Source organism: Sciurus vulgaris (assembly GCF_902686455.1).
Source record: "Sciurus vulgaris genome assembly, chromosome: 8".
In the NCBI taxonomy this organism is placed as follows: domain Eukaryota; kingdom Metazoa; phylum Chordata; class Mammalia; order Rodentia; family Sciuridae; genus Sciurus; species Sciurus vulgaris.
In genome coordinates this window covers 16,822,831-16,848,125 of record NC_136468.1, presented here as the reverse complement: position 1 = coordinate 16,848,125, position 25,295 = coordinate 16,822,831, and the positions used below count along the sequence as shown (strand labels likewise).

Below are 25,295 nucleotides of genomic sequence, written 5' to 3'. Positions count from 1 at the left end.
CAATGGTACATGTATGCACTAGAAGGTATTCAATCAATTTTTTTTTTAATTTTTTTTTTTTTTTTAGCACTGGGGTTTTAACCCAGGGGCACTTTCTCACTTAGCTACATCTCCAGACCTTTTTATTTTGAAACAGGGTCTTACTAGTTGCTGAGGTTAGCCTCCAACTTAGGCTCCTCCTGTATGTGTCTCCTGAGTTGCTGGGATTACAGTCAGGCACCCGTGCTCCTGGCTCAAACCATCATGTTTTAAAGTTACATGCAACAACAAAAAAATTTTTCCCCTGTGTGGTAAGCCATATCCACTTTATAGGCAGCTTCATTTGTTTTGTTTGGTTTTGATGGTTAGAGACTTAAGTTTTAAAATTTGTATTTGTATAACTACATATAAAATATTCATATACTTCCAAAATAAAATCTAAAAAATGGTATTTTCACAGAACTTCTCTCCCTGTCTTATCTACCATATTTATTCCCTTCCTTATAGGTAACTGGTTACTTCTTTTATCCTTCTATTTTTAATACCATGTGATATTTTGGGGGGGAGTGTACTAAGGATTGAACTCAGGGGCACTCGACCACTGAGCCACATCCCCAGCCCTACTTTGTATTTTATTTAGAGACAGGGTCTCACTGAGTTGCTTAGCATCTCACTTTGTTGAGGCTGGCTTTGAACTCTCTATCCTCCTGCCTCAGCCTCCGGATCTGCTAGGATCACAGGTATTCACCACTGTGCCCACCCTATAATTTTTAAACAAATTATCCACTTTATTGTATCTTTCATAAATATAAATATTTACATGCTCTTCCTACTTTTTAAAAATTTGACTTCATGCATAAGAAATCTCTTCTGATCAGTGTATATACACATTCATTTTTGTATCCTATCCTGGAGACTGTATTTTAGGTGACATCTTTGTGGAGTGGTAGTTGAAGATAAGTAGGTGAAATCAGTTTATAAATTAAAGACTAATCTACAGAATCAGAGGGAAAACAGTGGTAGATGGGATCTAGAGGGGCATTCAGGGAGAAAAGAGGATTGGTAGGTATTAATCCAAAGTCATTTAAAAATCACTTGATTTCTAACAAGTAGGCATTCATAGTGTCAAATAATGCTAGAAATTTAAAGATGATAAGAGCTGAGATTTTGATGTATAGGTATTTGGAATTTTTCAACCCCTGGGTGAAGGAAAAATATGTTTTCTTCCAAACCACAAATAAGATAATGAGAACTGCTTATATGTTGTCTGACTTTAATATCCATACCCAGAGATTGGTGCCACCATCTACAGCTACACAAGTAACCGTAGAAACATAAATGCTATCTCTTCTTACCTCACATACCCGGTGCATCGTCCAAACTAGTTTTACTTCCTAACTCTCTCTCACACCCATTCCCTTCTCATCTCAGTTTCCTACCAGCCCTCACCTACACCACTGCAAAACCTCCTACTTTGTTTTTATGCAGAAATACTTGCCCCCTTTTTAGTCTGTTCTCCACATCACAGCATTTCAGACTTTCTTTCAGTTCTTTGAATTTGCTATACTCTTCTTGTTCATATTCTTCTGTCTTCCAAGAAGACTTTTCATCCAGTAGTTGTCAACTCAACTTTCGTATCTTGGTGTAATAGGATTTTTTTAAGGAAAAATTTTCTCTGGGTAGTTCTTCCTGTTGCTTTCTCCAGATATCCAAACCCAGTACAATGAGAACAGTTTCTCCATCATATGCTGTTATAATTTCTCACATATTTCCTTTATAACACTTTTAAATAGTTACTTATTTGTATGATTATTTCAACAATATGTGTTTGCTTCCCAGACATACTTGTAATCTTTACAGCGACACAGTAAAATCTGTTATTACCCTCATTTTAGAAATAGGTACTATATTCTGCCCATGAGCACACAGCTAGTAAGTAGGGGGAGCTGAGTTCTAACCTTTGAGACTGTAGGTATCATAATGGCAAGGACTGCATTTGCTTTTCCTAATCATTCTATGTTCAACACCTAGTACAGTACCTGGAATATTTAGTATATTGAACTAAGGAGAAAATATAATAATTCTTACCTATGCTTAGTATCTCCATTACATACGCATGTAATTTAATACATAATGTCAATTAAATTTACAAGCACTATGGGGAATGGGAAAAACAGTAAAATGAATAGGATAAACTTTTCCTGTGTTCACATATGAATACACTGCCACTGTAACGCCACATTATGTACAACCACAGAAAGGGAAGTTATATTCCATGTATGTTGACACATCACGATACATTCTACTGTCATGTATAACTAAAAAGAACAAATTGAAAGGGAAAAAACTGAGTCTAATATGACTGTTACGTTATTTATGTATGACTAGTGGATGAGCAACTTTTCATTTTTCTCAAAAATTTATGTGAATGCTTGCTTTGTCATCAGGTGTGTACAAGCTGTGAGGACAATGCAGAAGCTAATGGGTTTTGTGTAGAGTGTGTTGAATGGCTCTGCAAGACATGTATTAGAGCTCACCAAAGGGTGAAGTTCACAAAAGACCACACTGTCAGACAGAAAGAGGAAGTATCTCCAGGTAATAAATCAGTTCTGTTAATTCATTTGTTCATTCATTCCCTATCTCTCCCAACATACTTCCTTATGATAATTTATTCTGATACATTCATAAACATTAAACGTGCTCTTTTTAATATAAAAAGTCAATATTGTAATTGAAATTGGATTACTTATGAATGTTGGTAGGTATGAATTAGTTATGGAATCCTTCTTTCTCACATTCATACTCCCAGCCCTCCTGCTACTATAATTATCTGGTATGAATACGGAGCAAGTGAAAAAAAAAAAGTTGCTTTTTCTTATTCCCTTATCTCTAAGTGACAAGGAGTAGACCTAAACATTTTATAACTCTCTTGCTTCTGATGATTTTGTAGTAAACCCGCTTTGTGATATTTACATGACACATAGATAACCAAAGAAGCTTTGATTTTTATGTAATTACGGTTTTTAAGTTTTTGTGTTATAAACTTTTAAAGTAACATCCACTAAAACAGATGTTTTATCTTAGTAAAACATGTGTAACATAAAATTTGTCTTTTTTAACTATTTTTAAGTATACAATCCAGTGACATCACCTGCATTTACAATGCTGTGCTACCATAACTACTGGCTATTTCCTTTGGTATCTGGCTTACTTCACTTAACATATTTTAAGGGTTCATACATTTCATAGTATGTCTCAGAACTTAATTCCTTTTTTATGACTCATTACTGTTATTTCTATTTAAAATTTGTTTTGCTGTTTTTTATTCTTTGAGTGAACTAGTGCAAATTTGCATGCCTACTCTGTATTTTGGGAATACTAGACATGAAAATGCAAGAAGACAGATATTTCCTGCACTTCAGAACTTTATAGTATAATAACGACTATAGAAAGAAGAAATTGTACTTTGGCCTGCTATATGCTATTGGAATATGTGAAAGGATTACTAACCTCAGATTGGGGATTTAGGTTAGAGACCATGTAACTCCTATTGAAAGAGTCATACCTATGGAAACATAAGATTTTCTTCATGGTGTCAAGGTTATATTTGAAGTGTGGGCCATAAAAATTCCTCCAGCAGGTTTCAACAGTTTGGGTGTGGGTATAGAGAAGAGTTGGACATATGCAGGGTTGGGCTTTAACTGGACAATGTAAGAGATGCATTGTAATGATGTTTTGAAGGATTTTTACATTTTAACGGGATAAAGGGAGGAAATAGAAAGTGTTGGTTGATAGTTGATTAGGGACTGGCCATTGAGATGCAGTAAGAGTTGTAACTAAGAATTAGAAGGCTGCACATGGTGATATACACCTGTGATCCCAGCTACTCAGGAGACTGATGTGGGAGGATTGCAAGTTTGAGGCCAGCCTCCACAATTTAGGAAGACCCTGTCTCAGAATAAAATATAAAAAGAGCTAGGGATGTAGCTCAGTGGTACAGTGCTCGTGTATTTGTTCCCCAATACCACAAAAAAAAAAAAAAAAAAAGGAAGAAGAAGGTGGAAAGTAGTCTCTGATTTGTCTTATATGATAATTCATTTGAATTTCCAAGTCTTCCAGGATGATGATGATGAGACTTAAGACTAAGAGGATAACTGAGTCAGGATCCAAACTCTTCAGTAAATATAGGAATCTATAGGTGGGTCTAAATAAGAAAAAGGCACTATAAATTATTTCTGGACAGTAGACATAAACTATTGGTTGTCCCAAATAAAGCAAGATGCACGATTATCCTATCTACATTTAAAGTGCAATGCATGAACATCAAGGAGAAGGAAGCAGGGAACTATGAGGATATTCAAATTACTAATATTATGCCATTTTTGCATTGCTGGAATTAATTCCATTTCATCTTGTGTCTTTACATTTTTTTTTTTTTAATGGTATTGGGAATTGAACCCAGGGGCACTTAACCACTGAGCCACATCCTCAGCCCTTTTTATGTTTTATTTTGAGACAGAGTCTCATTCAGTTACTCAGGACCTCACTAAGTTGCTGAGACTGGCTTTGAACTCATGATCCTCCTGCCTCATCCTCCTGAACCACTAAGATTACAGGTGTGCCCCACCACATCTGGCTGATTATATTTTATCTAATTAATCTGTTTTATATTTTTTAGTTAATAAATCACAATTCTCTTAGGTGACCTCAGTTTTATTTTAAATTCTAGGACTAACTCGGCCCTTGTTTTCCTTTGCTTACTTAGAAATACAAGTGCTTAAAGTTTGAGTTATACTTTACCACTTTGATTTCTGCTATTTTAAAGATATTCTGCATTTATGGTTACCAAGCAATTAGAGATACATGAATTTTTGTCTTTGCTTATTTTCTACTTTGGCATGTCTGTAAGTGACCATGATGTATGTTAAGTGCAAAAATAAGTTGCTGAACATTGTGATTATTATGAACCCAAGAATTCTTTAAAAGAACAAAATTAATTTTCCTAGTGTTTGCGTTTTATTAGTTTCTCTTTTTAACTTGTTTTATTGGATTATGATCATGAAAATGTGAATCTTTTAATTCATTCTCTTTGCGAGTATACACATAAGGGTTTTTTAAGGATTTAGAATTATATTAAAATAAATTTTAAGTGAATCAAAGGTTTAAATAAAAAATGGAAACCTTAAAAGTATGTCTAATGCTAATTTGGTGACATTTCTCTCTCTCCCTCCCTCATCTATTGGTACAATTTAAACATATGGAGAATACCCCCTATAATTCCCCCCACACCATAAAAATATAGAGAATACCCTCTCTGTATAAATTGGTACTATTTTTGGAGGGCCATATAGTTATTTCTATATAAAATTACCCTTTGACCTAACAATTTTGCCACTAGTAATTTATTTTATGGAAACAGTCAAGTGATTTATTGCTTTATATGTTTAGGGTTTCAGCATTTTCGTACCATATTGAGAAATGAGAACCTTCCACTGGCATGTGGTTTGCCATTTGATGGAATATTATACAATTAATAAATACATCTACCTCATTCTTATTTACTAATATAGAAAGGTATCTAAGAATTTGAGAGAGAAAGCATCTTACAAGACAATATGAGTAATGTCACTAAATCTTATACCCCCACCCCTGCCTTTTTTTTGGGGGGTGGGGAAGGGGTACTGGAAATTGATCCAGGGCTGCTCTAACAGTGAGCTCTATCTCCAGTCCTTTTTGTTTTTATTTTGAGACAGGATCTCACCATGCTAGGTATGCAATCCTCCTGCTGCCCCAGTCTTCCAAGGAGCTGGGATTATAGGTGTGCACCACCATGCCCAGCATATTTTTTATTTTATTTAAAAAAAAATCACATTTTTAAAAATCTCCTTTCACATTTGGCATAGAAAAAGCATCTTTTTATCTATACAACTTAGCTCTTTCATTTACTATGGAATTACTGTGAACTATTGTAGAAAATGAAAAGCTCATTTACCTTTAGAAATGCTGAAAATATTTATTATTTTAATACCTAGCAGTAGTTAAAGTATAGATAAAAGTTATTTGTGGTTCTTATATCAGTAGATTTGAGTTTAAGTGAACAATTTAGTATGTAATATGCAGTTATGTTAATTTTTTTCCTCTTTGCTTTCCATGATTTCTGCAGAGGCAGTGGGCGTGACCAGCCAGCGACCAGTGTTTTGTCCTTTTCATAAAAAGGAACAGTTGAAGCTTTATTGTGAAACGTGTGACAAACTGACATGTCGGGACTGTCAGCTGCTAGAACACAAGGAGCATAGGTACCAGCACCATTCGTTATAAACAGATTTATAATAAAGTTCTCTTAGACTTGAGTACTGCTACCACCTCAGCTAAATGGCAGACTGCAAATAATGTTGTTTGCCAGTGCTATACTGGCCTGTACCAGAGCTCATCTACTTTGGCTTTATTGGCATTTTGAGGTAGATGATTCTTTGTTTGGGGGAATGTTGTGCATGATATGGGGTTTAGCAGCAAGCATCCTTGACCTCTAACAATTAGTTGCCACTGCACCCCACACCCTTCCCTAGTTAGACAATTTTAAAATGTCTCTAGACACTACCAAATGTCCCATACTACAGAATCACCTTGAGAAACCATTCCTGGTTCATTTTAGCTTACTTTTACATCTAAGCTCCACAGGTACTTGATTTAGCAACCACTGATTAGGACAGTAACATTCAGATTGGTTGATACATGTATAATTGCTTCTAATAGTCTAGATTTCCCATAATGGAAGACTAGATAATTTGAAGCAAGTATACCAATGAAGAGCAATAGAAAAGCTGGACAAAGTCCAGAAATTATCTGTGAAATTTCAGAGATAATCAAGTAGTAAACTATTGGGCCAGGTGCAGTGTAATCCAGTGACTTGGGAGGCTGAGGCAGGAGGACCGTAAGTTCAAAGCCAGCCTCAGCAAAAGAGATGCACTAAGTAACTCAGTGAGACCATCTCTAAATAAAATACAAAGTAGGGCTGGGGATGTGGCTCAGTGACCGAGTGCCCCTAAGTCCAATCCCTGGTACAAAAAAAAAAAAAAAAAAGAAAGAAAGGATTAATGGATAAGAATTTGGTTGGAATTGGGGCAGAAATGGCAGGAGCTTTTTTTTCCCTCTTGAGACATTTGCCTAGCAATTGAAGACTAATTTTAATATGCTCCTGGGACTGAGAATTGAGGGATTCAAGTTCAGGTTCATAAGGAGTAGTTCCTCTTGCCTTGAGTTGGAACCCTTATAGTAATGATCAATTAGCTAGTTAATGTAAAATTGTATTGTGATGTCTCAAAGCACCTGGCAGAATCAAATGTGAGTCCTCCCTAGAGAAGGAAAATATTCTAGGCTTCAAAGTTATTTGGTAGTGAATTTTGTAAAATGGTATTCAGTATGCAATTAGAAATAACCAAGTATGTTGGATTGGATGTTGTAAATGAAACCAAGTAGATATAACAGAATAAAAAGACCCACAGTTCTGCGTCATACATTCAAGGTTGTAAAAGACAAAATGGAAAGTTTGGATGGGGTATTTTTAAAAAAACTATAAAAAGAGAATGAAATGGAAAGTATAGAACAGAAAGCTACAGTGACTGAAATTTACTTCAATAGAAGGTTTGAATAGCAGATTTCACAGAGTGGGAAATGAAAATTTTTGAACTAAAAAAAGTTAAGAAAATATCCAGAATGAAGCATGGTAAACAAAAGAATGAAACATAGAAGAGATGGACAAGAAAGATAAAGAAGTTTTCAACATGGATGTAATTGCAGTCGAAGAAGGAAAGAAAAGACTGGGAAGGAAGCAATATTTGAAAAATAATGTAATGGCTGGGAACTTTCAAATATTGATGAAAGACATCTAGTTCATATTCAAGAAGTCCTACACTACCCAACCAGGATTATTAAGAAAATAACATTTTTAAAGGACAGAAAGAATAACTGCAAATCTAAAGTTCTATACCCAGTGTGCATATTGTTAAAAAATTAAAATGAGTGAAAGATTTTCTTACAAAATACACCGAGGGAATGTATCTCTGGTAAACCTTCACTAAAGTACCCCTTTAGGTAAATGAATAACAGTAAGAGATGCGTGAAGGAATAAAAAAGTAATAGGTATGAGTAAAACTAAATGAATATTGACTTAGGAAACAACATCTTAGTTTATGGTATGTGTGCGTTTTGTGTGTTGCATGGCAGACATGTTAAGAGACATGGAGTCTAAGAAGAATATAAAAAGTACAGATTAATATTCAATGATGTTAAGTTTCAATCTACATTTTGTAATGTCTAGGATAGTCACTAGAAGAATAGTAAAAATGTGTCAAAGGGCCCAGGGTTAGGGAATAGTTCACCAGTATAAACTAGGCTACCAAAGTAAGACAAAGCAACAAAGAATAAGTGGACTCAAATACATTCTTGATAATTGATACATCTGCAAAAAACATTCATAATTATATCAAATCAATGCACAAAGTGTTCCAAATTACAAAACAGTTCCAGTTTAGATAAGAAACAAAATAGAAAAATCTGCTATTTTCTTTGTTTGTTGTGGTACTGTGGGTCAAACCCAGGGCCTTAATGAGCTACGTCCTCAAATGCTCCTGCTATATGCTTCTTATAAGAAATATCTAAATCTGAATAAACAAAAATTTTGGTGGGAAAAGATGTGTCGTCATACAGATACTAACCAAAGGCAAACTGATATAGCAGACAAAATATATTATTTTAGGTTAAAAGGGAAGCTTTATGAAGGTAAAAGTCTTAATTTAAAAGATAGAAGAGCTCTAAGTTTATATGCATCATAAACTTAAAATTGCAGAACTTTAGTAAGTCCACAGAGTAGAAAATTTTAATATACTTTACAGAGTATGTTAGACATAATTGACAAAATAAGACAAAAAATCAATAAAGAACATGTCAGTAAGATTCAAATAACAGAATTAGCACATGGAGCTATTGATATTATGAAAATTTTACTCAGTAATGCACATTCTTTTCAAGCATATGAAGAAAAAATTTTAATTGGCCATATGACCAAGCAAAGTATTATATTTCAAAGGATTGAAATCCTGCAAGATAATTTGTATAACCCAATAGAATTAATCTAAAAAACAATAGAAGAGAAAAAAGTTGTTCATTTGGAAATGAAGAAATGGAACATGAAAATTAAATGTACTGATGAACGATCCTGGAGTGTATGCTAAACTAGAGACAAAAAAGGTCTAGAAGGCATTCAGACAAATGGCATAATTGGATATAGTCTGTATCTAACGTTGTTTTCTTGAATTTAATAACTACTCTTATTAGATAAGAGAACATCCTTGTTTTTAGGAAATGCACACTGAATTAAGTGGCTAAAGGGCAAAATTTGAAAAATGGATACATCTTTGTGAAGGTATATGTGAGATTTCTGTACTCTTACATATTTCATTTTGAAATTACTTCAAAATAAACCATTAATAATTAACTAAATCACCAAAGAAATTCTAATGGATATTAGAAAATATTTTTATCTGAATGATAGTGAAAAATAGTATATATCAACCAAGCCTTCAGTTTTATGGCTCAATTCATCATTAGAGGGAAACTTTCAGAATTGTTAAATTATGAAATAGTTAATGTTTAATAAATCTCTTTTTGCCAGATCTACCGGATGAGCTCTGTAAGCCTCTAAAACTATTAGGAATGGATGTCTTTCTTTAACTTAAATAATTTTAAGAATGTCCATATACATTATCTAGAGGAATAATTTGAGAGGAAGAGAAAACCTGCCTTATAGGATTGTATTTGGTATTTTTTAAAGAGTATTATTTATATATCTTTTATAATCTTACTTTTTTTAGTCACCTTTTTTTTTTTTTTTTTTTTTTTACATTTGGACTTCCCCTCATTTTATACAGATATTTGTTTGAAATAATTTGCCTATTTATTATTTCTTCAGATATCAATTTATAGAAGAAGCTTTTCAAAATCAGAAAGTGATCATAGATACACTAATCACCAAACTGATGGAAAAAACAAAATACATTAAATATACAGGAAATCAGATCCAAAACAGGTAAATTTGCACTTATGGTATTATCATAAATCATTTTATATGTTAAATGTATTCACATTTAAAAGAGAATATTTTTCTTAACTCATTGTGAAGCAATTAGTAAGCTCTCAGATGACTCAGGTTCTTTTTGGAAACTTTGGGTTAGAAACCATTTTTTTGAGCTATGAACTTTTTTAAACTAATATGATAACAAAAATAAGTAATAATAACTCAACTGTTAGATATTAATAATTTATAATTATTTGGTATTTTCCAATTTTAAAAATATGCCAAGATTAAAAAACAAAATCAACCATTTGTGCCAGCATTATAAAAATATTTAAACAGTTGATTATGTACTTAATTGATATTTTAAGGAAAATTCAAGATGCCTCCATGGGCTGTGATCTTTTAATTGCAAGGAGATAGAAATTTTAGGACACCAGGAGACAGGGATTGTTAAACTGTTAAACATACCTTTTATTCTTTGCTATAATATACAAACAGTTTCTATTTATTACTTATTATGTCTTTTGTCCTCCAAAAAAGGAAATCAACTGTCCAAAGACTTCCATCTCAGAATTTATCAATTGGGGAGCAAACCACTAACATCTTTGGAAGAAAGGGGGGTATCTCACCACTTTTTTTTAATCCCATGTAGGGCACGTACTGACATTTAATTAACACTTTAACACACCTATGAAATCCCATGTCCTCTTTCTTTTGTTGTTTCACATACAGAAGTAACATGCTACTTCCTAAATAGGTCAAGAAATGCCAAATGCAAAAACCCGAACAAAAGAGGCCTGGCAGGGGCTTTGAATGTTGTTCACTGGGAAAATTGTGTCAGCCTTTGGGGTTCATCTTGCTCAAGGCTAATCATCATTTTCTGTCATTCTCATCATTTTGGAACATAGCTAAGGGTGGAGCATTTGGATTTTTTTTTTTTAGGTAATTTATTGTATTACCAGATTTCTTTAAAAGAGATTCTTAAACATGATTTAATCTTTGCTTGATGTTCCAGTATTATTATTACATAATTATTATATATTGTATGACAGTTGTTTTATATTGTGTCTTTTTTAGTTTTTCTTCTCTTTATCAGCTTTTTTTTTTTCTTCTACCTTTCTCTCTTCATGTAACAACTCTAGTTAACCAAAGAGTATTTCTTATTTCTATAAGGACTTTAGAATATACTATTCTAATCAGGCCAATATATTTCACCAAATAGAATATTGGTAGGTTTTTAAATTTTGGATTCCGAGTAACTGAAAATTTATAATGAACATTTACTGAACCAACCAGGGCAAATAATTATAAACATTTCTACCATCTAGTGGCAAAAAGTAGTAATTACAAAATAATTAACTTTTTAGTAAAAGATTTACCCTTACTGTGATTTACCCTTTTGACTTTTTTCTTACTCTTATACTGTGTATATATGTTATGAGCTATGGGTCAGGATACCTTTTAAAAAAAAAAAAAAAAAACGTGGTGGTCCATTTCTTCCAACAACATTTGTTGAAAAGGCTACCCTATCTCTATCAACTTGCCTTGGCACCTTTGTGGAAAATCAGTTAACCATCTAAGTGTGGGATTATTCCCTAACTGTGCTCTGTTCCGTTGTGTTTTTCTTTCTTTCTTTCTTTCTTTTTTTTTTTTTTTTTTTTTTTTTTTTTTTTTTTTTTTGCCAATACTCAACTTTCATTTTATAATGTCATGAAATCAGGTAATGTGAGTTCTTCAAATGCGTTTTTATTTGTTTTTTTTTTTAGTGATTTATGCAATTCTGTTTTTTAACAAAATAATAGCATTCTTATATGTCAAGATGTTGCTTTCTGAATTGTAAAAATTAAAGAATCTTCATTAGTAAGGTACTAATTATTTACATTTATTTATGGCCTGATTATAGAAGGATTAAATTACTGTACTAATTTTAATATTAAATTATTTTTATGTGTTTGCAAACATGGCTTTGTTTTCCCCTTATTTATTCATTCTACCATAAGGAAGATTCAAATGAGTTTTTTTGAGATTGGTTGCTTCATAGGGTTATCTAGTTTTCTTGATCCTATAGCTATATTGATTAAACAATTTATCTTGAAAAATGTTCGAGAAAAAAATTTCTGGCAATTTGGTTTTAAAATTTAAGGTGTATTATGGGAGAAACAGGCAGGAGGAATGAAGCTTTTATTTAATTTCATAAAGTTTGATATTTGATTTATTGTTTTTTTCTACTTCTATAAGACATTCTGGTATGGTACAATGTATATTTTCTTTATATTCATTCCATCTCTCTGAGATCACATTCCCATTTTCAAATCAAAGGAAGAAAAGTATTTGGTTGATGAAACACTATTTATTTCAAGATAAATGTGTTAGAAGTAGAAAAGTTTGTTGTTGTTGTTGTTGTTTTTTGCTTCTATTCAGGTATAATGAATACTTAAGCAGTTCAGAAGCCTAAGATCAGAGTATCATATTTATACTTTTCTACCTATTCGTTTCAGTGAACATGACAGAACTAGTTCAGTTATAGTTTCTTTATCATGTTTATAAATCCTAGTTTTAGTTCACTCCCCTCACCCTATCCTTTTTTTTTTTAATTTTTTAAATTGTAGATGGACGTAATACCTTTATTTTGTTTTTTTTATATTTTTAGTTTTATGTGGTGCTGGGTATTGAACCCAGTGCCTCACATATATTAGATAACTGCTCTACCATTGAGCTACATTCAGCCCAACCCCCCACCCCATCCTTTTAAGGAGAGTATTGATTTTCCTGGGTGTCATAATCTTTCCAAACAATCCCATTTTCCTAAAATGTGCTCATTTTCTTCCTTTTTTTTTTTTTATGTTTTGCTTTTAAGATTGAATTGAATGACTTGTATCTTTCGCAATTATTATTTCATTGTCATCTTCAGGAAAGTTGATATTTAGTGGAAGGACTCTGCTGGGCATGGTGGCACCTGCCTGTAATCCCAGCGACTTTGGAGGCTTAAGCAGGAGGATAGCAAGTTTGAGACCAGCCTTGGCAACTTAGCAAGAGCCCCAGAAACCTAACAAGACCCTGCCTCAAAATTAAAAACAAAAAAGGTTGGGGATGTAGCTCAGTGGTAAAGCACCCCTGGGTTCAATCCCAAGTACCAAAAAATAAATACTTAAGTAAAAATAAATAAACAGAAGGACCCAGAAATGGATCTTCAATGGGCTGAAAATATTTTAGTCTAATTTACACATTAAAATATCAATTTTAAATATTGTAAAACAAATCTGCCTTCAGTTTTAGATTTTTTTCCTTCATTTAATTTTCAGGATAATTGAAGTAAATCAAAACCAAAAGCAGGTGGAGCAGGATATCAAAGTTGCTATCTTTACATTGATGGTAGAAATAAATAAAAAAGGAAAAGCTCTGCTGCACCAGCTGGAGGTAAGTTGCTAGAAGAACAGCACATTGTGATTCAACGTGAACGTTCCTAAAGTGAATTTGAAATCAGCATCCTTTTGTAATTGTTTCCATCTACACTTTGACTTTCTTCCACAATCCCAGTTTTCCTCTGACAGATTCTGTATTGTCTATTTACAGTTTTATAATACACTAGGTATGTCCTACTCCTTATTGTTTGCTTCATAGCATAAACATAAGCCTTGCTTCCAGAAGGAACTCTGTGAGCATCGAAGAGAAGGGCCATTTTACAGATTCACTGAAGTGATAACTTTGTATCAGCAAAGCAGCAGAGTTTAACAAATTTTTTTAGAAAGATACACTGTTAGTTATATTTAGTTCTCAAATAAATGCAGTCATGCCCCACATAGAGATGCTTCTGTCAACAGGGGTGAGTTAGCCAGCTTCCATCACTGTGATAGAATACCTGAGAAAATTAAGTAAAAGGAGGGAAGGTTTGTTTTGGCTCATATTTTCAGAGTTTTCCATCCATTGTCACTTGGACACATTGTATGGGCCCTTGGTGAGTCAGAACATCATGGCAGAAGCTTGTGGTAAAGGAATGCTGCTCACCTCATGACTGCCAGGGAGCAACAACAGAGGAAGAGACCTGGGTCCCAATAAACCCTTCAAGGGCATGTCCCTAGTGTCCTTCCTCCAAGTAGACCCTACTACCCTGTAGTGCCACCAGCTATGAACCTAGCCTTCACATGAACCTTTGAGAAACATTCCAGATCCAAACTATAACAAATAGACTCCATACATAACAGTGGTCCTGTAAGATTACAGTGGTGATATAGTCTTTAATTTGTATAAGTATACTCTGAGATGTTCATCCAATGATGAAATTGCTTAATGATGTTTCATATAATGTATCCCATTGTTAAACAGTACATTACTGTTCATACTTATCCTTGTGAGAAATTAAATAAATCAACGTGGCTCCTATCCTCAACATTTTATAGTATTAATTGCGAAAGCAACACTTAAGAAGTGACGTTCAAGCCAGCTAGGATAGTTGTTTCTAACTGCCAGTAAGAAAAATATTGCTATGTTCATAAGCTTTTTTAAACTCGGGAAAGTCAGTATCCAAAGTCAGTGTTTGACTTCAGATAATATGAGATAACTTGTACATGGTGTTTTAAGATATATTAATTGCATGATCTTTAGATATTCTTTTAGTATATTGATGCAAAAAGAATTCACAGTCAAGAAGCAATTTAGAATGACAATTAAAGAATCCTAACATTAGCAGAGTTAAGGAACATTAAGATTCCTAGAAATAATAAGTTCAATCTCTTTATTTCCATAGTTGACCAAGTTATGAGGTCTCTGTCAAAAAGTTATGTCCTTGCTTGAAAGTCTAGTTATTCCCGTATTTTATCAATCATACATGAAACAAAGACTGAAATAATTCTCTGTTGTTTAGGAATAAGTTATTTGGTGAGAAAATGTTTTGGGCAGAAGGAATCAGACCCCCTTTATAGTAACTATGTTTTTAAGTCTTTACAGTTTGTAAATAAACCAAAAACCCCCATTTAAACAAAATTTGAAGTGTTCAAAGCTCTGTATAACAGTGATCACTTTGATTTGCTTCCACGGAGAATAGTAATGCATACACTGCTGTAGTTAGGTTTCTAAACTTTATTGTACATTAGAATCAGTTGAAGAACTTTAAAATAATCAGACTCTTGAATCTATAAAAATGAATCTGTCATCAGTATTATTTTTAATCAGTCTTTAAATTTTCACAGCACCTTTTATGTATGCCTCTATTCCTCATAATGATTTTCCTGGTTCAGAGTTCTCCTTAAAGGCAAATAAATATAACCAGTTTTATTTGCTAAAAGTCCAAATAGTTATTACCATAGAAGACCAAAACATTGGGGCTTCTTCTTCTCAATTTGCAACCTCCTTAAAAATCAACAAATTTCTATTTCTACTAGAATGTTTACAAAGAAACATTTAGATCTCACAGAGGTCAGAAATAACCTAATAGGTAAGTTGTCTTCTAAGTTTAACTTAGATATGGAAAAGCCATCGCCTGTTAACAGTTCTTCAATAGCTAAATCAATATAATTAGCATGTGCATTTTCCAAATTTAGAACTGAGAAATGTAGTCTATTGAGAATATAGGTCCAGGTTGGAGTATAACAATTTAAACTTTTCTAATTTGAGCCAGTAGGAAGCCCTATTTCTTCCTCTTTCTTTGCTGGGATGAGGTTTTTGGATGGACTTTTAAAATAATCCAAGTTCAGTGCTCTCCACTTTAGACCACCCTATTTTCTAAAGACAGTATTTCCCTTACAGAAATTCTGTATTCTGCTTTTATGTAGCTGTATAAAAGCACATTAAAACAATTATCCACTGTATCTGTCAGATCCCATGGTAATTCTCAGTGGACAAAAATAATATGATGTCTGTTTTAGTCAGTTTTTTCACTGCTGTGACCAAAAGACCTGATAAGAACAATTAGAGGAGGAAAAGTTTATCTGGGAGTCCGTGATTTCAGAGGTCTCAGTCTATAGACACCTGACTGTCTTCATCGGGGAGGAAAAGCGGCCTAGTGGAAGGTGTGACAGTGGGAAGCACAGGACATCACATCCAAAAGCATAGAGAGAGAGACTTCTCACCATGGACAAAATATAAACCCCCAAGGCATCCCCCCAGTGACCTACTTCCTCCAGCCCACCCTACCTGCCTACAGTTACCACCCAGTCAATCCCTGTTGAGGATTAATTGATTAGATCAAGATCAAGATGCTCATAATCTGATTGGTTCATTTCTAAACTTTGTCACCTTATTCACACATGAGCTTTTAGGGGACACCTCATATGTAAACCATAACAATGTCTTTTTAAATATTAATACTGTATCCAAAGGATAAGTGTTATTTACCACACTTCATTATTCTGGACAAAAACTAGTTGCAGATGGGACTAGAATACCTAAAAGGGGAAATCATATCACTGATGAAATCATGTGAACTGGTAACTTTAAATTACTCAATGGTATATCTCTTTCATTTACAAATATCGAATTTAATATTGTCTGTATCATAGCTAATCCATGCTTTTGTCCTTTTGTGTATTTGGCAGGATACATTAGCAGAGACCTAAAGCCCAGAATATGTAAAGCCAGACCCAGGGGATATGGGCTGGAGGCAATTTATGGGATGTGGTTTTTGTGTTCCAGTGAGAGAGATCTTTTGTACTAAAGGAAAAAACACTAAGAATATTTTCAACTGCTATTAATTAGTGTATAGAAAGGACAGTTATTCTCATTTGCTTATCTAAAAATGGCTTTTGAAATAAATGTTAAGTGCAGAAAATAATTTTGAAATTATTTCCTTCTTTTCAGAGCCTTGCAAAGGACCATCGCATGAAACTTATGCAACAACAACAGGAAGTGGCTGGACTTTCTAAGCAGTTGGAACATGTCATGCATTTTTCTAAATGGGCAGTTTCCAGTGGCAGCAGTACAGCATTACTTTATAGCAAGCGACTGGTAAGATAAAGTATGGTATTTAACATTCTGTAAAAATATATAGTGAAACAATAGTCATTGGACTGCTTAAAATGCAGAAATTAGCCAGGTGTGATAATGTGCACTTGTAGTCCCAGCTACTCCGGAGGCTGATGCAGGAAGATCACTTGAGCTTGAGGCCAGCACATTCAGTGTAGTTTACCTATTTCTAATTTTAATTGACCAAAACATCTTGGTTTTAAGAAATATTTTTAACTGACTCAATTTAGGTATGACTTCAATTTTAGACTACTTCTATTTTTAGTCATTCCTATTTTTTCCCAAATTTTCAGTTTTCATAGCAATTAAGTTTAATACAAACAATAATGTTAATAAATAATGGTAGTAAAAATTTACTGGTTATCTGTAGCAAGCCAGGATCTAATTCTAAGCATTTTTCATGCAATATTTAAACTTTTATCATTGTTATGTGATAGATACACCTATCCATCCCCGTTGTACAGATGATGAAACCAAGGAATACAGTTAAATGTGACTAATATCACCCAGTAAAGAGGTATAAGTAAGGATCAAGTTATAGTCTCAGACTGCCAAGGCCCCATCTCTATTCTGGGCCCTGGCTATTAATTAAGGGAAATGCCAGAGGGGTGATGGGGGATAAAGAAAAGACAAACAGACACACATAGGGAGAAAAAGCTGAGGCCAGGTGGGTAGCCATGTCCTGGTGAGGCTTGACTGACTCAGAGCTAGGTCAGCAAGTTTATTTTATAGGTTTCATTATCAAAAGGTTAATTGTGGGAAAGTTTCAATAAGCAGGCAATCTGAGGGATATAAATTGGTGAGACATTAGAGTCATCTTGTTTTACTCAGAATCCTCTATCCCTGGGAGAAGGTACTAAACTCAAGGCCTCAATTGATAGAGCCAGGCACTTTTGCACATAGCCCCTTGGCCAGTGTTATCATAGCAATTGGGTCATCTTGACCTGCACCTACACAAAGGCAGCTCCCAGCACAAACACAGCCACAAGAGAAGTCAGAGGCCTTGATTTGATTCACCACTCTCCACATCAGATCATACTCTAAAGTCTGTGTTCCTGTCCTTAGTACTACACTACAATATATGATGCTGATATTTTAACCCCATTTGGCTCTGATTCAGTGAATTCTTTTTTTGTTTGTTTGTTTTCTTTTTTTCTTGCAGTGCTGGGAATTGAACCCAGGGCTTCACACATGCAAGCCAAGCATCCCACAATTGAATTTTCAGTGAATTATTTTAACACTAGTCTAGTATGTCACTTCATTTGAATCACTTGGGGATGCCTATTGAGTACTTCTGGCATAGGGCCAGAGTTTGCATTTCTAATAAGCAGATGGTGTTGATGCTGCTCATATGTGGACCATACTTTGAGGATCTAGAAGACATTTAGCCATTTAAAGTCAAGCCATATAAATGTTCTTAAATTTTTTTCTGCTTAAGCTTTATTTTATTTTTTGAAAATGCATGACAAAGTCTTTTCTTTTAAATGATGATCAGTATCTCAAATAATAACATGTAACAAATTCTTTAGTCTTATCATCTAGTAATTTTGATAAAGATAAATTAAAATCAGCCCAGACCCATATACTAATACTGATTGTTCTAACCTTTGCCAGAATAAATTACTTTTAGGTTACCTGTTGCTTAAACAAAGTTACAAATAACTTTTTATTATTTTTGACTAGATAAAGTTCCTGTCCTTCAAGAATGTGTAAGGGGAAAAAATTATTTAATCTTTTTCTTTAAAGAATTTTTTGTTTTTTCCTAATGCATCTAAGAAAGAAAAAGTCAACATTGATACATTTTTTGCTTGAGCTAAAAGGCATAGGAAAACAGACAACACATACTCATTAAATTTCTAAGAATTATGAGACAAAAAGATGAAATCACTGGATAAGTAATAAGTCCATTCAAAGAGGCTAGATTTGCTAATTTCTAGAATGTGAAAGGACCTAATATATAAAATACAGAAATAATTTAATGCCTTTTATAAGAATAAAACTTGAACTTTCTAAAGCTTCATATTCCATGAGGGCGTATAAAATACCAATCCACAGAATAGGAATAGATTTCTTTCTTCTTTCATGGATTTCTGACCTGATATTGCAAACATGGGCCAAAGAGCTGCTGCTTTGGCCCACTTTAGCCTATGGTTCTTTTACTTGCAGGCCTCAAACACCTTAGCCAATGGCTTCTCAACCTACAGGAACTACTAGATTCCCCTATGACTGACTGGCCATGGTGGTGGAGACACTGTAATGACCTCTTGGGTCACTAGTTTCATTAAAATTTCAATAGAGATTTATAGTCTGAAATAATATGACAATCCAAATCAGTTTTCTGTCACCTATTCTATTTTTTGGAAACAAATGATAGGAATTTTCTATTTCTTTTTTCTTCTTCTTTTTTTTTTTTTTCTCTTTTACAGTGCCGGGGATTAAATATAGGACCTTTGCACACTAGGCAAGCACTGAACAGCACCCCCTTTTCAAAATTTTATTTTGAGACAGGGTCTTGCTAAATTGCCCAGTCTAGCCTTGAATTTGCTATCTTCCTGCCTCCCAAGTAGCTGGGTTGTAACAGGTACTATGACACAGCTCCTATATCATTTGTACATAAGGAAGTGAAATTTTTATTTATTTTTTATATTTGTATCTGGGATTGAACCCAGGGGCTCTTATTCACTTAACCACATCTCCAGCCCAGTTTATTGTTTTATTTTTGAGACAGGGTCTCACCAAGTTGCTTAGTGCCTTGTTTTTGCTGAGGCTGACTTGAACTTGTGATCCTCCTGCCTCAGCCTCCCAAGCCACTGGGATTACAGGTGTGCACCACCGTGTCTTGAATGTTATTTGTTTTTTTGGCTATTGAATTGTGCGAGTTCCTTGTGTGTCTTAAATATTTGCCCTTATTAGATATATAGTTTGAAAATAATTTCTCCCAATCTTAGGCTGCTTTTTTACTTTCTTCGTTGTTTCCCTTATTGTGCAGAAGCATTTTTTGTTGGATGTAGTTTTGCTTGTTTATGTTTTTCAATTAGACAACTTTTACTAACAAGAAAACTACCTTTAAAATGTGATTTAAAACAAAACGAAATTAGGGGGAAAGACATGGTTTTTTGTTTGTTTGCTTGTTTGTTTTTGGTTCTGGGGATTGAACCCAGGGCCTTGTGCATTTAAGGCAAGCACTCTACCAACTGAGCCATATCCCCAGCCCGAAGACATGCTTTTTAAAGGCTTCTGTACTATGCCGAGTATTAAATATTTCTTGCAGTAATAAAATGCACCAATCCAGAAAACAAAATTCTCAATCCATTTAACAAAATTCTCAATTTAACATTTCAAGAATTTCACATCTATGGTAGCACATACAGAAGGGTCTAAATATGATGCCTATACCTATGAAACTTACAGATTTGACAGTGTTCAATAAAAGATTTTAGAATCACATCCAGTGAATCACAAACCTGTGTCCTGTTTAAGTTCTCCTTCTAAAATCTTTATATTGTCTTTTCTATTCCTTGCCATTTGTTAATTCTAACCTGTAATAAAAGAGAGGACAGGAAAAGAAATGCTGCAACAAACTATCATGTACAGAAATTATCACTACTGTAGTTCACTACAGAGTGTATCTGTGCACTCTCATATGACCTTCGATTATAAAAAACCAGAATTGCTCGTTTATTTTTGCTCTTTGTTGCCTGGACTGTTGGTGTAATGTTTAAAAATTTAAAAAATCATTGCCAAGGCAGGCCAGAATCAAGGAGCTTCCCTCCGTGTTTGGAGAGTTTTATGATTTCAGATCTTCTAATTCAGTTTGTCTTTTCACAAAAAGGAATTATAGTTGGAAAAAAAAAAAAAAAAAGAGCAAACCCAGTGGAATAGAAGAATTCTTTCAAAAGTCCAGTGTTCTTAAATAAAATATATAAATATATTTTAAAATATTTAAGCCTTACCATATTTCCTTGGGATTCTTCTGTCATCTATTAAGCATTGAATTTATTTTATGTTATATAGGGGAAGGCAAGAAAAATTTAGTGATAGAGACCAGGGAAATAAAGCACAATCATTCTTTCTAATAGTAGTAGGTATTTTTTTTTTATTTTTTTTAGTTGTGGATGGACCCAATACCTTTATTTTATTTATATATTTTTATGTGGTCCTGAGGATCAAACCCAGTGTCTTACATGTGCTAGGCAAGTGCTACAGCCCCAGCCCAGTAGTAGATACTTTTATAGTTCCAGTGATTAGAAAATTATTAAGGGATAACTACTAACAGGGATTCTTCAGTTTGGGCTTTTTATACAGAACTACTCTTAGTCATCTCTTAAAACTCCATCTCTTATTACCTCACAGTGGGAATTAAATTTCAACATGAGTTTCCACAGGGACTTTGAAATAACAGCATCCTGTCAGTTGAAACAACATGGATGAACCTGGAGGGCATTATGCTAGGTGAAATAAGCTAGGCACAGGAAGATACAATCTCACATTATTTATGGGAAAAAACTGAATTCGTAGAATAGTAGAATGGTGATTATTAAGGGGCTTTTGGAGAGACATTGGTCAAAAGATATAAAATTTTAGATGAATAAATTCAAGAAAAATTCAGGGTCATAAATTTATTGTATAAAATGGTGACTATAGTTAATAAAAGCTATTTAGTGTTCGCACCATGAAAATGTGAGATAATACACGTTTATTAGCTCAATTTGGCTAATTCATAATGTATTCATATTTTAAAACATGTTTTACATGACAAGTAGATAAAATTTCTATTTGTCAAATAAAATAAAACTTTTAAATAATACAATGAATTATTAAATTTTAGAAAATTATAAAAACGTTCTTAGAACAATCCTGTTGGTTAACATATTATGGTGATTTATAATCAGAATTGTTGGAGGATATCAAAAAATAAGAAAAGGAGAGAAACTTGGGGAAAGGCACTTTGTATTTATTGAATATATTTTCCTAACACTGTGCCACAAAGTCTCCATAGTCCTAAAATGTCAATAATTTTTAGTCAAAATGTATTATACTTTTTCAAGATAATGTAGCAATTGAAGCAAATTTACTTATTCAACAATTATATTGAATACCTTCCATATGCCAGGCATCATTCTGAGTAATGAGGGAACAGAGAAAACAAAACAAAATCTTTGCCCTCAAGGAGTTGCATTTTAGTGAAGATAGATAGTCAATACTAAAATATATAGACTGTTCCATGCTAATAATTTCTCTAGAGAAAAATGAATTGAAGGAGGAGTCTGGGAGCACTGGTGTATGGAGGGGAATATTCAAGGAGAATATTCCTGGCAGAGCACACAGCAAATGCAGAGACTGAGGTGGGAGTCCTGACGGACTGCAGCAGAGTGGGAAACCATTGGAGAAGCTGAGAGAACGGCATGAGATGACTTCTCTTTTAACTGCATCTGTTATGTTGAGAACAGAATGTAGAGGTTTGAGGACAAGGAAAAATTAGGGAGACAAATTAGAACCTTGCGATAATTCAGCAGTTTTGGAGCAGTAACTAGCAAAGCTGATAGAAGTAGTCAGATTTTCCATATATCTTAAAAGAGGGCCAACAGGATTTATTGACAGGTTGAATGTAGGGTGTGAGATAAACAATGGAACCGAGGACTTTTACCTTAAGATGCAGGTTGACATGAGAAGGATTATAGGAAAAATAGCCCTAAGGAGAAAACTCAGGAGTTCCCTTTCGGACATAGCACATTTATGATACCTTTTAGACAACCGGTGGAGAGGCTGAATTAGTCACTGGAAATGCAAGTTCAAAAGAGAGATCCAGGCTGGAGATCTAAAATGAGTTATTTAAACTGAGACTGACTGAGATCACCAAAAGTATATGGGTCTAGAAGAAGACCGAGAAGTCAGAAGACTGAGCCCTGGGGCATTGCAGCAAATGGGGTTGTGGAAGAAAAGAAAACACCCATAATGCAGAGGAAGGTTGTACAATGCCAACAAGAATGTTAAGCCGAGCCCTTACTGGGGACTTCAAAAACAGGTTGATATTGGAGCCTATTATATTCTCAGTGACTTCCAGAAGTAGCTGCTGAATTGGGCATGGTATCACATTCCTGTAATCCCAGCTACTCAGGAGGCTGAGGCAGGAGGATCACAAGTTTGAGGCCAGCCCAGGCAGTTTAGTGAGACCCTGTCTCAAAGTTTTTAAAAAGGGATAGGGATATAGGTCAGTGGTAGAGTGGCTTGCCTAGCATTTGTAAGGCCCTGGGCTTAATCCCTAGTGCTGCCACTGCGATTAAAAAAAAAAAAAAAAATAGCTACTGGCAAAGTACAGGGAAAACTAAGATTATACTATGCAGGAAGCCACATAAAGAAAGTGTTTCCAGGAGGACAGTATTACCACCTCTGGTGAAAGCTCCTGTAAGTCTAAATATAATGGTTTCAGAAAAGAATGAGAGACATGTATATAGAAGAGTTTTGAATTTTGTTGTAGAAGAGAGGGAAAACATGGAGCAGTGTTGATGATAGGAGAAAAGGAGTCAAGAATTTTGGTTTCAACTGGGAAAATTTAAAGCATGTTTATATCTTGATAGGTTTGGTTCATGAAAATGGATGAACTGCTGAGTAAGAAAGACTGGCCAACTTTGCTGCACAATTGGCAGGTTTGGTCTTATTCAGCTTGGACAGCTCATCCATTATAATAGAAATAGTGATACTGATAGGAGGTGGAAATTTGAACAAGATCCCTGTTTTATCAGTGAAATGGTAAGCAAGGCCATCAGTTGAGATTGAGAATAGGGGAGAAGATACTGGAGATTTAAAAAGAAAAATAGAAGGTATGAAATAGTCATTTATAAGTCAGGAAGTGAATGAACCAGAGAGTCTTGTGTTTATTTGCTCAATTTCAGGAATTAATATCGATGCAGAAATATTTAATCAAGGTAGTTTGCTTTGTTTTGTCCAGGGGGAAAGTTCATATTTGCAGTTGGTTAAGTGACAGAGAGAAAAGTTGAGGATATGTGCAAGAAAATGACTGTAATGATTGGTCCTGGAGAGTAAGCTGCATACTGGGGGATAGAAAGGAATGAGGTGAGATGGAAAGACAGGAGAAGTTGTAAGAGCAGAGGTCATAGGAGTTGCTAGATTTGTAGGATTATTGGTATCTGTGCTGAAAAGAAGGACCATCTGGTTGAATATTAAAATCATCTAGAATTGTGACAATAAGAATATTGGAGCTGATGATGATAGAAAGTCAGGAATTGAAATCTTGAAGGACCAAGTGAGAATGAAGATTGTGGTGTGAAGAGAAATGGCTGGTTATGGGATCCCCTTCAGAGATTTTGAATCTCAAGTGAGATTTAAAACTGGATGTTTGCGGGAGGTGGTAGGAACTGAGTCACAGTGAGAAACAGGGAGAACCATCTCACTAGCAGACCTCATTCTGTTTCCTAAGCAGACTAATTTGTATTTTCTATATCTCATTAGATCCCTAAGTCTAGATTCTGAATATTTCCCTTAAAAATTAAATTAAAAGAACAAGGTACATTAAATTTTTTAACAATATTTGATTTGACATTTTTGTGACGTTTTATTACTAATTAAAAAAAAAAAAACTCACTTTAACCTATCACTTTAAGATATTTTTTAGGTCAGTGTGCAACAGTTTAGCTGAGTTATACCTCAAAAATTTAATGACTTGAAAAGAAAATTATTTTGTATGATCATTTGTCTAATCTATATATGATTGGTTATTATGTATTGCATATACACCAGTGACTGTTTTTAGGTATTCATTGGGCAAAGTAATATATTATTTACCTGATAAAGATGTGATGTTCAGTTCTCTCTCTGCTTTCTTTCAGATTACATACCGGTTACGGCACCTCCTTCGTGCACGGTGTGATGCTTCCCCAGTGACCAACAACACTATCCAGTTTCACTGTGATCCTAGTTTCTGGGCCCAAAATATTATTAACTTAGGTAGGCCATTATGTACATTTTCTCAAGGTGTCGGTTGTGGAATTCTCAGTGGTCATGATATGTTATTGAAAATATATTCTCTTCCACTCCATTTGCCATTATCTTATTTTAAAGACATGTCATTAATTTGTGTATATGATAATATATACACATAAGTATAAGCACATATGTACATATTTGGATGATCAGAAAATACTTTTTTGTTGACTTATGGGGTATCTAGGTTTAGGGAGGGATTCAGGAGGCATTTACTCCCCTAGAATCCTGTTTGAATGATTAGTTCTAGATTTATCAGAATGGGTTACCTCTTGACTGTCATTCT

At 34.1% G+C, this 25,295-nt stretch overlaps 1 protein-coding gene across 2 annotated transcripts in view; it reads left to right on the top strand.

Annotated features, from left to right (window-relative positions):
* TRIM24 (tripartite motif containing 24) overlaps positions 1-25,295 on the top strand; it is a 102,604-nt gene that overhangs the window by 51,949 nt on the left and 25,360 nt on the right. For both annotated transcript variants that reach the window (XM_079150099.1, XM_079150098.1), the window contains exons 3-8: positions 2,427-2,574; positions 6,143-6,275; positions 9,947-10,063; positions 13,354-13,468; positions 16,844-16,990; positions 24,856-24,973. In XM_079150099.1, coding sequence (XP_079006225.1) covers positions 2,427-2,574; positions 6,143-6,275; positions 9,947-10,063; positions 13,354-13,468; positions 16,844-16,990; positions 24,856-24,973 — 778 coding nt within the window. The remainder of the gene's footprint in view (positions 1-2,426; positions 2,575-6,142; positions 6,276-9,946; positions 10,064-13,353; positions 13,469-16,843; positions 16,991-24,855; positions 24,974-25,295) is intronic.